At 36.1% G+C, this 14,211-nt stretch overlaps 2 protein-coding genes across 3 annotated transcripts; one reads left to right on the forward strand and one right to left on the reverse strand.

Moving 5' to 3' along the window:
* LOC109950016 lies at positions 952-2,092 on the forward strand. The gene is made up of 2 exons (XM_020567448.1): positions 952-1,194; positions 1,574-2,092. Exons 1-2 carry the CDS (start codon positions 952-954, stop codon positions 2,090-2,092), a joined length of 762 nt encoding a protein of 253 aa, XP_020423037.1.
* LOC18775073 (beta-glucosidase 12) lies at positions 9,957-13,901 on the reverse strand. Of its 2 annotated transcripts, none has more exons than XM_020566466.1 (13): positions 13,689-13,901; positions 13,463-13,532; positions 12,925-12,983; positions 12,713-12,788; positions 12,499-12,576; positions 12,307-12,394; positions 11,954-12,209; positions 11,647-11,762; positions 11,300-11,523; positions 11,181-11,212; positions 10,951-11,053; positions 10,671-10,779; positions 9,957-10,553 (listed from the first exon to the last, which is right to left on the reverse strand). In XM_020566466.1, exons 1-13 carry the CDS (start codon positions 13,866-13,868, stop codon positions 10,310-10,312), a joined length of 1,635 nt encoding a protein of 544 aa, XP_020422055.1. In that variant the 5' UTR covers positions 13,869-13,901; the 3' UTR covers positions 9,957-10,309. The 2 variants fall into 2 exon arrangements, with proteins under 2 accessions (XP_020422055.1, XP_007206830.1); XM_007206768.2 differs by having other exon boundaries at positions 11,181-11,215.

The raw sequence follows: 14,211 nt of genomic DNA on the forward strand, positions 1-14,211 counted from the left end.
TGTTGGATATTCGTGACAGTGATTGGTCAGGATGTGAAGATGATATGAGGAGTACTTCTGGCTATGCTTTTCATCTTGGATCAGGTATTTTCTCTTGGGCATCAGTCAAGCAAAGCAGTGTAGCTCTATCCACAGCAGAGGCAGAATATATTAGTGCAGCAGAAGCTACAGCACAAGCAGTCTGGCTGAGGTTTGTTCTATCTGATTTTGGTGAGGAACAAGTTGAAGCTACTCAAATTTTCTGTGATAACACTTCAGTAATAGCAATAACAAAGAATCCAGTACATTATCACAAAACAAGACATATAAACAAAAGATTTCACTTCATCCGAAATGCTTTACAAAATGGTGAGATTGATTTGTTATACTGCAGAACTAGAGAGCAGAATGCATATATCTTTACTAAGGCTTTGGCAAGGGATCGGTTTGAATATCTAAGGAGCAAGCTTGGAGTCATTTCAGCTAAACACTTAGAAGAAAGTGTTAAGTATAAGTGTGTTAGTTGAGTATTTGTGTTACTTGATTTAATTGTAGTGAATTAACTATGAACCATTGGATCATAGTCCAATGGACAGCTGAGATGTATTCTTAGTTGTAGTAATGAATTCTGCTAGGTGTAACTATCTCATAGGATAGTGAAATTGATGGTTAGACTTGAATGATGTAAAAAGGGGAATATTTTATTCCCAGCAGATATAGTTTTGCTGCACAGCTTGTGCTTGACTAAGTGAGAGAGAATAGATTTCATTTTCTCATCTTCTTCTCAAGCTCTCTGTGTTTTCGCTTCTTACATGAGCTCCTTCTACCAATAATCCAAATTAATCAGATCATAGTTTGACTATTCTAACATGGCTCAGAGCCAGGTTCGATTGTTTAACTGGGCGTTTGAATTTGTGAAGAAAGTGAGCTACGTTTTTGACGAACTTGCTTTCTTGGAGATCTGTGTCTAATATGGTAGGGTCTAGAGGTGGTGAACTACGAGCTCCGATCTTCAATGGTGAGAACTATGAGTTTTGGAGCATAAGAATGAAAACTATTTTCAAATCTCATGGGTTATGGGAACTTGTTGAGAAAGGGATAAAGAGCTCAGATTCGAAGGGAGCTGATGAATCTGATGCGAATAAGAAAGAAAAAGAGGAATCGAGTGGTGATGGGAAGATGATTCTCACTGAAATCCTGATGAAAGATGCTAAGGTTTTGGGGCTGATTCAGGAGCAGTTTCTGATGAGATCTTCCCTAGGATTTCTCATGATGAATCGTCTCAAGGGGCTTGGAATATTCTGAAGCAGGAATTTCATGGTGATAAGCATGTAAGGAGTGTCAAGTTACAAAGTCTCTGTAGAGAATTTGAATATACTAGAATGAGAGAGGATGAATCATTATCTGCTTATCTTACAAAACTGTTTGATCTGATAAATCAAATGAGAGGCTATGGAGAAGAGTTGTCTAGAGAAAGAATTGTGCAGAAAATGTTAATTAGTCTATTGCTTGTGTATGGTCCTATTTGTTCTGTAATTGAGCATTCGAGGGATGTAGATGCGATTGAGATTCAAGAGGTGGTTGCTCATTGAAGAGCTTTGCACAAAGGTTGGAGAGGCATCATGAGAACAAGACTGAGAAGGCTTTTGCTAGTCTGAGTGTAGATTCCAAATCAGCTAAGGTCATTGGAAATCAGAATAGCAAGCATCAGAAGAATTGGAAGGATAAGGGCAAAAAGTGGGATAACAAACTCGCTGATGGAGCTAAATTTTTTTGCAAACATTGTGGGAAATTGCATTTTGGAGAGTGTCGATTCAAGGGCAAATCGAAATGCTATAACTATGACAAGTTTGGTCACATTGCAAAAGATTGCTATAGTAAGAAACCTGTGCAGCAGCAGCTCCAGTATGCTACTCAGGTAACCTCTACACCAACTATGTTCTATGTCAATAATGCAGCTGACAAAAGGTTCATGGAAGATGTATGGTATTTGGACAGTGGTTGTAGTAACCATATGACTGGCAGAGAAGATGTTTTGACTGATATTGATAGAAGTATAACGGCAAAAGTTGCAATGGGGACAGGACAGTTGGTCGATGTTATTGGAAAATGAAGCTTGATGGTTGAAACTAAGATGGGAAAAAGATATATTAAGGAGGTGTTGTTAGTATCTAGTCTCAAGGAAAACCTACTCAGTGTTGGACAGATGATGGAGCATGGATATTTCCTGATTTTTGGAGATAACAAGGCAGAAATTTATGATGATTGCTCACTCTCTAATCTGGTGGCCAGGGTGCAAATGAAGGAAAATAGAAGTTTTCCTTTGAAACTCCAAACTGATTTACATTTTGCATTAAAAGCAAGTATAAGTAAATCAACATTGATTTGGCATAGGAGAATGGGACACTTCAATTTCCAAAGTCTGAAATTAGTGCAGAATGAGGATATGGTACTTGGTATGTCAGAAATTAAGAACACAAGTGAAGTGTGTGAGGGGTGTACCTTTGGAAAACATTGCAGGAAGTCTTTTACAAAAGAGGCAACAAGCAGGGCCACAACTCCACTGGAATTGGTACACACTGATGTGTGTGGACCTATGCAAACTGTTACAAAAGCAGGAAACAGGTATTTTCTTACCTTCATAGATGACTGTACTCGAATGTGCTGGATCTATTTCTTGAGATACAAATTTAAGGTGTTCAATGTGTTTAAGAAGTTTAAAGCTACTGTTGAATTGCAAAGTGGATATAAGCTTAAGAAATTGAGAAGTGACAGAGGAGGAGCGTATATCTCTAATGAATTTAACAGATTCTATGATGAAATGGGGATGGAAAGGCAGCTTACAGTGGCATATTCACCATAGCAGAACGGTGTGGCTGAGAGAAAGAACAGAACCATAGTGGAGATGGCTAAGAGTATGATGTTTGAGAAGAGTATACTACTTGAGTTTTGGGCAGAAGCTGTTAATACTGCAGTGTACATTCTAAACCGATGTCCAACTAAAGCCTTGGACAAGAAAACGCCATTTGAAGCCTATAGTGGAAGAAAGCCAAGAATTAAACACTTAAGAGTGTTTGGTTCCCTGTGCTATGCACATGTCCCAAACCAACAGAGGCAGAAACTGGACTTGGCAAGCAAAAGTGTATGTTTCTAGGATATGGCAGTTGTGAGAAGGGGTATAGGCTGTACAATCTTGTCACTGGAAAGGTGATTGTCTCAAGAGATGTGGTATTCAATGAAGATGCTAGTTGGGATTGGAATGCACAACAAGAAAGCAGTGTTTCAGTTCCACTTACTGAAATGGTGTCTGAAAAGGAGGAAGAGATCAATGATACAACAGTGATGCAAGCTAAAAACTCAGCTGCAAATGATGTATTATTAGACGACAGTGAAGAAGAATCTACAGGAATTGATCAGACTCAAGGCGCACATGATATTGATCATACTCCATTGAAATACAAAAGTCTTACAGAGGTATATGAAAGATGCAATATATGTATTATTGAACCATAAACTTTTGAAGAAGCTATCAAAGATGAATCATGGAAAAAGGCCATGGAAACTGAACTTGAGATGATTGAGAAGAATGATACTTGGGAATTGGTAAAAAGGCCATCTGAAAAACCTGTAGTTGGAGTCAAATGGATCTATAAAGTCAAGCTAAATCTTGATGGGTCAGTTCAGAAAAACAAAGCAAGACTAGTAGCTAAAGGCTACACCCAAAAGCCTGGAATAGAGTTCAACGAGACATTTGCACCAGTTGCTCGACTTGATACAATTAGAACATTAATTGCTTTAGCTGCTCAGAAAAGGTGAAAGCTGTTCCAGTTAGATGTGAAGTCGGCATTCTTAAATGGAGTGCTACATGAGAAAGTGTATGTGGACCAACCTCCAGGATTTTTGATTAAAAAAAAGGAAGATAGAGTTTATAGACTTAAGAAGGCCTTGTATGGTCTTAAACAAGCTCCAAGAGCTTGGTATGAAGAAATCAACTCATATTTCACAGCTACAGGATTTCAGAGAAGTCCTAGTGAGGCTACATTATATGTGAAAACTGCTGAAAGTGGAATTCTCATAGTTTCTCTATATGTAGATGATATTATCTACACAGGAAGTTCAGAAGATTTGGTGATGAGTTTTAAAACTGAAATGATGAAGAAATATGAAATGACAGATCTCGAATTATTGCACCATTTTTTGGGTTTAGGTGTGATACAAACTGAGTCCTACATATTCTTGCATCAGAAAAAATATGCAAGAACATTATTGGACAAGTTTGGTTTCAAAGATTGTAAAGCGGTTGCGACTCCACTTGCTATGAATGAGAAATTATCAAAGGAGGATGGAAGTGAACAGGCTGATGAAAGGGTGTACAGACAGATAGTTGGAAGCTTATTATATCTGACAGCAACAAGGCCAGATATCATGTTTGCTGCCAGTCTCTTAGATAGATATATGCATGGACCTACAAGGAAGCATATGGGGACTGCCAAGAGAGTACTTAGATACATTCAAGGTATTCTTGACTATGGCATAGCATATGAGAAGGGAAAAGAAGCAATGCTTGTTGGATATTGTGACAGTGATTGGTCAGGATGTGAAGATGATATGAGGAGTACTTCTGGCTATGCTTTTCATCTTGGATCAGGTATTTTCTCTTGGGCATCAGTCAAGCAAAGCAGTGTAGCTCTATCCACAGCAGAGGCAGAATATATTAGTGCAGCAGAAGCTACAGCACAAGCAGTCTGGCTGAGGTTTGTTCTATCTGATTTTGGTGAGGAACAAGTTGAAGCTACTCAAATTTTCTGTGATAACACTTCAGTAATAGCAATAACAAAGAATCCAGTACATTATCACAAAACAAGACATATAAACAAAAGATTTCACTTCATCCGAAATGCTTTACAAAATGGTGAGATTGATTTGTTATACTGCAGAACTAGAGAGCAGAATGCATATATCTTTACTAAGGCTTTGGCAAGGGATCGGTTTGAATATCTAAGGAGCAAGCTTGGAGTCATTTCAGCTAAACACTTAGAAGAAAGTGTTAAGTATAAGTGTGTTAGTTGAGTATTTGTGTTACTTGATTTAATTGTAGTGAATTAACTATGAACCATTGGATCATAGTCCAATGGACAGCTGAGATGTATTCTTAGTTGTAGTAATGAATTCTGCTAGGTGTAACTATCTCATAGGATAGTGAAATTGATGGTTAGACTTGAATGATGTAAAAAGGGGAATATTTTATTCCCAGCAGATATAGTTTTGCTGCACAGCTTGTGCTTGACTAAGTGAGAGAGAATAGATTTCATTTTCTCATCTTCTTCTCCAAGCTCTCTGTGTTTTCTTTTCTTACCTGAGCTCCTTCTACCAATAATCCAAATTAATCAGATCATAGTCTGACTATTCTAACTGGAGGAAAGAGAGTAGATTCAGATTCTTATTATGGCTTTTGACCCCAACATCAACAGAGGGGGTTTAAAAAAATTTCAAAAGTTCATTCATCTACTGAGAATTTTCTTTCATACCGATGATTAGACGAATTGAAAAAACTATGTTGAAGAAAATTATGGGCCGCATGTTTAAGAGTTAGTATAAAAGCTGCTATGTTGTACATGTGCTTCAATAATGATGCTCTAGTTTGTAAAAGGAGCATAGTATTTTATTCGCTTACTATTATAGATGAAATAAAAAGAAAGAAAACTGATTACTTTTTAGATATCTTCAAGTTTATTAGAATTCTGATTACTTTCCAAACAAGAGGGTTTACATATTAGAAAGACTAAAATACCCTTCAAAATAGAGGGAAAATTGGATAATGTTAAAGTCAGGTGACAAATCATGAATTTTGAAAACTTAAGGTGACATTTTGCTTAAATTTTTCTTTAAGGTGACAAATTGAAACTGATATATAAGTTCATGTGACATTTCTACAAAAATCCCTAAAAGCAATAAAAAAATGAACTATCATCTGATCAGTAGATCAAGGGGGCTAGTAACTACAATATTTTCCTTAAAGGATTATTAATAAGGGTTTAATTGTAGCAATTGTCTTTAAATTATACCCCAATCACTATCATCCTTAAATTAGCGCTATGATTGCATAGCATGTATTCTCAACATGTCATCTTCCCAATAGCGTGACTTACTTTTAATTAATAGAAGTCTTACCACATTTTTATACCACAATTTCATACCACATGATGTGCCAGTTGATGTGTACATACTACATCATGTAAAATATTAGTTTCTGTTTTTCTAATTTTATTTATTAAAATACACTTCATTCTTTTAATTGATGTGGCATATGATATGGACATGCCACATCATGTGGTATAGAAATGTGAGATAAAAATATGATAAGGGTAGAATTTCTCTTAATTGAATCATGTGCAAGTAATAGAAATCAGATTTAACCCCATACATACCACCGCCAGCCACATACCTACATGTCCACCTATCCAGCCCCATACCCACGTCCTCTCACAGATACCCGCCAAGTCATCTAACGACCAAAAAAACAAATCAGAAGAGAGAAGAAATGGAGGAAAAAGAAGACCGAGAGAGAGAGAGAGAAAGAGAGAAATGAAGAAGGAAAGAAAAAAGAGAGATGGAGAGAGGAAGGTAAAGACGGAAAAGACATAGAGGGATCGGAGTGATGGAGACAGGCGTAAGAAGGAGAAAGAGAAAGAGAGAGAGAGAGAGAGAGTGTGTTAGGTTATGTTTAGCTAAGGCTTTTAGCTTCCCTTGACAACTTTGTAATTGCACATATAATTCATCAAGCTCTATGTTAATTAGACTAGGATAGTCTAGTTTCAGATGATTACTGTGGCTGAGATCAACAATGGCACGATTCAATTAAGATCTTCAAGGGTAAATCATGCATTGCATATATATTAGGACATATCAAGTCAACGTGAAGACTAGTCTTCTGTTACTGCCAACTCATTCAATTTCTCACATATTACTAGCTATCGGTTTTTTGTCATGATGCCTTTTTTGTCTTATTATGAAGTCAATGAGTGGTTGCCAGCTGGAGGAATTTAGGGCAGATTTCTTTTTTGGTAAAAAGGGAGGGTACAACACTATAGCCGTCACTTTGACAGAAAGAGAGAATTTTGAGAGCCTTTCTTCTCTGCTTTTCTTCCTTCTCAGTGAAGTCTGGGTTTTCATTATGAGATTTTGAAAAAATGATTTTTAAAATCTGCTTTGATATTTGAAATCTTATTCACTCATTCATTCATCATTTTTGAAAAAGAGAGAAAGAGAGTCATCTTCTTATTCTCCTCTGCAAATGGTGAGATGAGTGAGATATAAGGTTTCCACAATAAGATTTTCAAGTTGTTTTTGAAATCTGCTTTGTTATTCAAAATCTGCATCTAGGATAGTTACACACATTCTCATTCATATCTAGATCAAATTCTTGGATTATTTTCTTTAAGAATGGTTTCTTAAAGAAATCGATCTTTTATTCATTGAATCTACATATTCATCAATCTGTCAATCCAGAGTGAGCTGCGGTGCCATGGGGTGAATGAGCTGATGGACTAGCTGCTATTTCCATGAAGGACAAGCTACTAGCTTAACAAAGTTTGCTGAAGAAGGTTGCACATGGAGATAGTGCTCATTTCCTAAATAGACCTAGGATTGCTTGCGCTTGTGATTACTTTTTCTATAGAACCTTCTTAACTTAGTGGATTGCCTGATCGGAATGATGACCCCCAGTTTTTCCTAATGGTGAATTTCTGGGTAAACATTTCTAGTGTGATTCTCTTATTTATATGCCTAGTCATATTGTTTGTGTTATTTCTGAAATGTTGATGAATGTTCACATCTATCACTCTAGTTGTTTCTAGCACTGGGAATGCCTAGATTGACGGGTCCTTCTGAGTGCCTAGGTTGTCACGTAGTTATCTTCCAAGCTTGCAGGGATTTGAATATTTGACATGTTGTGCATCTGTGTTATGCTTATATGTTCATAGGTCTATGACTAGTCATATTGTCTCCACATTTATTTGATCATTATTGTCATACATCTATTTCACTGGGGTTTTAATTTACCCCCTTCACATAAATACCAATTAGAGAGAGAGAGAGAGAGAGAAGGGGGGGGGGGGTGGTTGTGTGGGTTACTGATGGAGACATGAAGACAAGACAGACAAAGAGCTCGAGTGGTTGGCATGTGTGTTTTTTAAATTTTGTCGAGCATAACTTGCGTGTTGGCATGTCCAAGCCCAACAAAAGCTTAGAAGTTTTTTTTTATAAAAAAATTATTAGTACTATATATTATAAATATTATTTTTTTAATACCACAGGTCCGGTTCGGTTAAACAAGTGGTTTTGAATATTGCAAACTGTACACCAAATTATATACCCAAAATCCTGTTACATATCGAAATAACAAAATAAGACTGTCCACGCTGCATACAATTGTTATCAGAAGTCCAAAATTGCAGTCAACAGGAATAGACATGAACACAGGCCAACCCTCGTGTGGTGGCTGAGGCAAAATTACACAACAGGAATAATATCATTTACTTTCTCTTCTAACGTATTTAAAGAGTCTACTGAGCATATACTGTTCCTTTGTCCCTAGGCCCAAGCAGTTTGGTTTGGTTCACCTCTAAAACATAAAGTGATGTCCAAAGCTTTACCATAATTGGGAACTGGCTGTCTAGTTTGATGCTTATGCTCAGTGTGGTGAAGAAGAATAGAGAGTGGGCTTTGTCTCTTATGAGATTTTTGTTTTGGGAAAGGCTCGTTGCTCCTTTGTGTTCAATGGTTAATTATGTGATTGATCCCCACAGTGTAATCCAAAATGGGGCGTCAGCTGCTATGACGTATACCCAAGCTAATTCTCCTTTAAGTGATCGGGAAGCGGTGGCTTTGGTTGATGAGGGAGAGGCTTTTTCTTGGAGACCCCCAAAACCTGGCTACTTAAAACTTAATATTGATGGGGCCTGGATGAAAGAGAGAAAGAATGCTGGCCTTGGTGCGATGATACGAAATGAGATGGGCATTCTATGAGGTGAGGTGAGTGCTCCTGCATCTGCAAGCTCTACACTCATTGCGGAGCTGAAGCTGCAATTTGTGGTTTGCAACTTGCTAGCCAACTCTATACATAGGTGTCGATCTAAGGGTGACACTAAGAGCTTTAAGAGGGTAGTTTAACATAGGTCATGCATGAGGTGAGTCCCTCTAGAACATACCAAGAACAAAATCGATTGAACAATTTTGACGTTTGAATGCTGGTTGTTATAAAACTTAACCATTAATTCATATTTCTACATTTCAGTGTACTTTTTGTGCAAGTATGTATACACTTGTCTGTACATTTTGTTTATGCAATTTTGTATTGAAGTGTTTATGCACATTCTATGCAAGTGTTTACAGTTTATGTAAGTTTGATCAAATGTGGAATAGGTTGACGGTTGCCGCGGCCAGCAAATGTTGAATTAGTTGCGAGAAGAAATTGGGATTCGGTGCAAGTGAGATCAAATTGGATGGTATTGCGCAAGAAGAAATATTGTAGATGTAAATATAATTACAGAGAAAAAAAAGTCTCTCATGGTGGCCGATCACAATGGCAGGATTTCTTTTGGAAAAATAAATTATCATATCGTTTAGAAAGAAAGCTAAAGTTTATGTGGCGTAAGGAGTATTGTATTGAAATTAAAACATATATAAGCTAAAATCTATGTATAATTTGTACACATGAAATTAATTATGCAAGCAACATTAGTTTTCTTTTGATGAAAAGTATTGTCCTGATAGCCAACTTGATGTTTCCTCAAATAAGCACCTGATCGAGCATTTTCTTTCGAATTTTTAATAGATCTATAAAGAATTTATACACTAGTATCTTGTTCTAAGTTCATTTCAACTTAAAACAAACTATATGCCTTAAGCAGCAAATATTTCGGTCAAGGCTCAAAATCTATTTATTTTAGTTTTTATTTTTATTTATAACGTTTTTATTTAGTAGAAATTACATTTATAATTTAGCCGTAAAGGGCACTGATCACAAGGACTAATACAAACAAATGAAGGATACATCAACAACACCTAGACAATAAGGTATCCCTCCAACCATATCCATAACCGGCCAAAGCACCTCCACCGCATAAAGTCAACAAACTTGGATAAACGAGGCACGTCGACAACATAAAGTAAAATTATAACTAAACCCTCACAAGGAAAGACAACTAACTCATAATGAGTTGTTGCAACTTATTCTGACTCAGAAAAAGTCAAACAAAAAGTTAAAACATGAAAAACAGCTCGCACAACCTCTATGGAAGAGCCATTGTACTTTATCCATCCTTGGGATTCAAATTTGATACACAAATTTGGTAGCCCTACCATTATTGTTCCCACATCTTCGGATTTTCTTCTTACTAATTGAGGATCTCTTGAGAAAACTTTTGAACCAGTGCGTCGAAAGTTTTGAGTGTCTTTCTAGTCCATTGTCATAATCAATATAGTTGATACCAAATCGAACAGTATATCCTTCGCTCCATTCAAAGTTGTCTAGCAAAGACCATGCAAAGTATCCCTGCACATTAGCACCCTCCCTACAAACCCCCAAAAAAGAAGAAGAACATCATTGGTTCAATATAGTGATTAAATAACCAAAATGTAAGAAGGCGAAAACATATATAGCCTTAATTAATTTGTTGACAAAAACTTACTTCATTGCTGCTTGGAGGTAACAGAGGTGGCGATAGTAGTAGTCAATTCTATTAGCATCATTAAGGGCTTGCTCGAGTGATAATTTGGGATTATTGAACTCATCCATGCCTGCAATATAATGCAGTATCAAATGCATACAATTTGTTTAACCGAAGAAAAAATGTACATATAGTTTTAAGTTTAGAGTTTACAACACTTCACTTTATTTTACACCATTATACATAAATGTGAAACATTGATGATGCAATTAATTAATGTTTAAAAATATTAATTACGTACCATTCTCAGTAATGTACATAATTGGATCATTATACTTTTCCTTTGTGTAGAGTACAAGATCGTAAAGTCCTTTTGGGTAAACATATAACCAGTCTGAAGCAGCCTGCAATCCCATTTGAAGATCAGTGAGACTTTTAGCACTTTATGTGTATATGGAAAACAAAATATATGCATATATAGCTATTAATTCTCAAAATCCCAATAACTTAAGCTAATAATTTATTGCGTACCCGTGGACCAATGGGGACCCCATTAAGATCAGCTGCTATAACATAAATGAATATGAATATTAGGATCTAATTATTTGGAGAACTACATTAATTTCTTGAAATTTTCAATTTGTACTCACTTGTAACATTAACATGAACATCTGTTAGGTAGCTTGGAGGTGTAGTTACAGAATAATCCTTAGGATAAGCGCTTGCATATCTAGCAGAGTAGTAGTTTATTCCAATATAGTCATATGACCCACTCAGTGACTTGGATTGTTCTTCCGTGAAATTCGGTAACCGTGCACCAAGAATGGATCGCATGATCTGCGGGTAGTCACCTCTTGTCAATGGGTCCATGAACCTATGAAAATTCCAAACGTGAACTTATAACATTATATAAACTACCACAGGCTACCTAACTGAAGTTATAATTCAAAAATAAAGCATTTAAATGAATTGATATATAAATCAATAATACACTTACCATCCATACATAAAATCCAAAGCTTGAAATGCAGCGTCTTTATCTTGTTGTGACTCTGAAGCGGGCTCAAACCAATGTGATACAACAGTTATTCCTATGACACCATTTTGATATGCCTGCTCCAGAGAGATAAATAAAAAATAAAAAATTGGTTGATTTAAAGCAAAGAAAAAAAAAAATTATATTATTACAACCGTCGTTTTTCTCAAAATAAAAAGTATTCCCACTTATGTTGTTACATAATAATACTAGTTACTCGTTGGACCTCAATTTCTAAAAGAAAAAGAAAAAAGACTAACGGAAGTACCTGATATTTTTCTCTGTACAATTTTACAGCAGCTGCATGAGCAAGGAGTAGATAGTGTGTCACCAAATATGGTTCAATACCCGAATCTCCACCAAGGCAATTTTGGTTGTACCAATCAGAGCATCGTCCTGGTGCATGGATCCCGATTGTGTAACCATGGTTACTAATGGTATATGGCTCATTAAGTGTGGTCCAATGCTTTACTCGATCACCAAATTCCTTATAACAAAGGTCTGCGTATGCTTTAAAGTCATCGCTGCGTGTACACATTGAAATATGTATTTATTGTATATAATAGTATTTATATAATTAAGTGATCAATATTATACAAAGGATGGAATTTGTCCACTTACACAATACGAGGGCTTAACAAACCACCATATTCGTCTACTAAGGCTTGGGGAACATCCCAGTGGAAGAGTGTCACTAATGGCTCTATACCTATATGTAGCATGACCAGTAAAAGAAAATTAGAAGTTTGATTAAACAACTGCAGGTACTGTTGTTATATTAGGAGGATTTTATGAGATTGGGAGCTGTATCACCATTGCGTAGGAGTTCATTGGTGAGATTATTGTAGTATTCGATTCCCTTCTTGTTAATTCCACCACTTAGTTTTCCATCTAATAATAATTAAAACAAAACAAGAAAAATATAAGCCAATACCTATCATGAAATAGGAATTAAATTGAATAAAAGATGTTAAACATTAAAGCGATTGGTCGCAATAATATATGTGGATGCGGATGATCAACTTACTTGGTAACAATCTGGACCATGAGATAGAGAACCTATAAGCATCCAACCCCATATCCTTCATAATTGCCACATCTTCCTATAATGACACAAAAGATGTACATAATTATAAAAATAACAAAAAGAAGCTAAAAATTAAGGATATCATCCTTAATGTCGTGTGTTCAAATTCAAATATAGAAGGTCTACATAATACAATTATGTGATTTTCAAACCTTATAACGGTGATATTGATCAATAGCAACATCTCCATTGCTACCATCAGTTATCTTTTCTGCAATTAATCAAATGTAATTTTAGTTATAAATAAAGATACAAAGTAATTTAGCTATCTAGATATTTAAATAGGGGAATGCTAGCAACCTTCACCGTAACCATCTTGGTTGGAACTTCTCACTTCTTCTCATGTGCGATGGATTATTCCTCTTAATTAAATTTTTGAATGATACATTAATACATTAAAAAATTTGAGTTTTATTTTCCATGATTACCCTTATTCAATTTTTTTACAACTTTCTAACTATCTTCTTTGATCTAGGAGAGTTGTCAGATATTTGCTGGGTAAGGTCATAGTTTCTGCGCAGTTCCCATTGAGCACTTTGTAAGTGAAGAATAACTAATTTCCATGAAGCATTGGCTTGTTTATACATTGTTTATAGCTTTTGAAATGAAGTAACTGATCATCAATTTAGTCACCTAAAAAAATAGAAAATAGAAGATTTGTTAACTAATTGATTGTTTGATTCAACAGACCTGGATGCTCATGGGTGAAGTTATCCCATACGCTTGGTCCTCTACCGTCTATGTTTGCAGCACCTTCTAACTGAAATGCACATACAGATATACATATAAAACACGATTTACAGAATGAAGATGCCAATATTCATAAATGACACATGCTAAGTAAGGTAACTATATGAAACAAAAAATTAAAACAAATTCATGAGTAATGTTAATTAAGCTCCCAAAATGCACTGACTTGGTAAGCTGCTGTAGCTGCGCCAAATGTGAACCCTGGAAAAAGAGTATCGAAATGGGTCCTGTTGAGAGTTGCACAAACAACGGGTGGATCTGTCCTGGCAGCATTGGTATTTGCCAATGCAAAGCCTAGGAGCAGCAGCACCACACACAAGAGCAAAGAGCGGAATTGCAATGCCATAACTGAGTGGAGAGTTTTTGATGATCGAGCTAGGTGTGCTCTTCCTGCTATATTGCATGGGGTTTATATAGAGGGAGTACATAACTTCTACACGTGAAAATAATAATTCAAAAGCATTTTTATTTCTTTTTTGTAAAGCCAAGCGGGCTTTAAAGCTAAGGTACGGGGACGGACAGAGAAAAGTTGGGACCTTCTTTTTTTTCCTTTTTTCTATACTACTGTATAGAAATCAATCCAAAGATTCCAAAGATTTCTTTTTTCTATCCTTTTTTCAGAGTCTGATTTTGCTGCCGTGCCCTAACCTCTGGTTTTGGAAAGAAAATCTAATTGCACCCTTCTCCAT

Source organism: Prunus persica, chromosome G6 (assembly GCF_000346465.2).
Source record: "Prunus persica cultivar Lovell chromosome G6, Prunus_persica_NCBIv2, whole genome shotgun sequence".
In the NCBI taxonomy this organism is placed as follows: domain Eukaryota; kingdom Viridiplantae; phylum Streptophyta; class Magnoliopsida; order Rosales; family Rosaceae; genus Prunus; species Prunus persica.

What these genes read in the sequence shown, in the direction of transcription:
- LOC18775073 (XM_007206768.2), bottom strand. Translation starts at nt 13,868, where the DNA reads ATGGCATTGCAATTCCGCTCTTTGCTCTTGTGTGTGGTGCTGCTGCTC. An exon ending in CAATGAACTCCTACGCAATG is followed by an intron (nt 12,395 to 12,498) that starts GTGATACAGCTC and finishes TGCTACATATAG; the next exon opens with GTATAGAGCCATTAGTGACA. An exon ending in TTGGATTTTATGTATGGATG is followed by an intron (nt 11,524 to 11,646) that starts GTAAGTGTATTA and finishes GAATTTTCATAG; the next exon opens with GTTCATGGACCCATTGACAA.
- LOC109950016 (XM_020567448.1), top strand. Translation starts at nt 952, where the DNA reads ATGGTAGGGTCTAGAGGTGGTGAACTACGAGCTCCGATCTTCAATGGT. An exon ending in TCCTGATGAAAGATGCTAAG is followed by an intron (nt 1,195 to 1,573) that starts GTTTTGGGGCTG and finishes TGCTCATTGAAG; the next exon opens with AGCTTTGCACAAAGGTTGGA.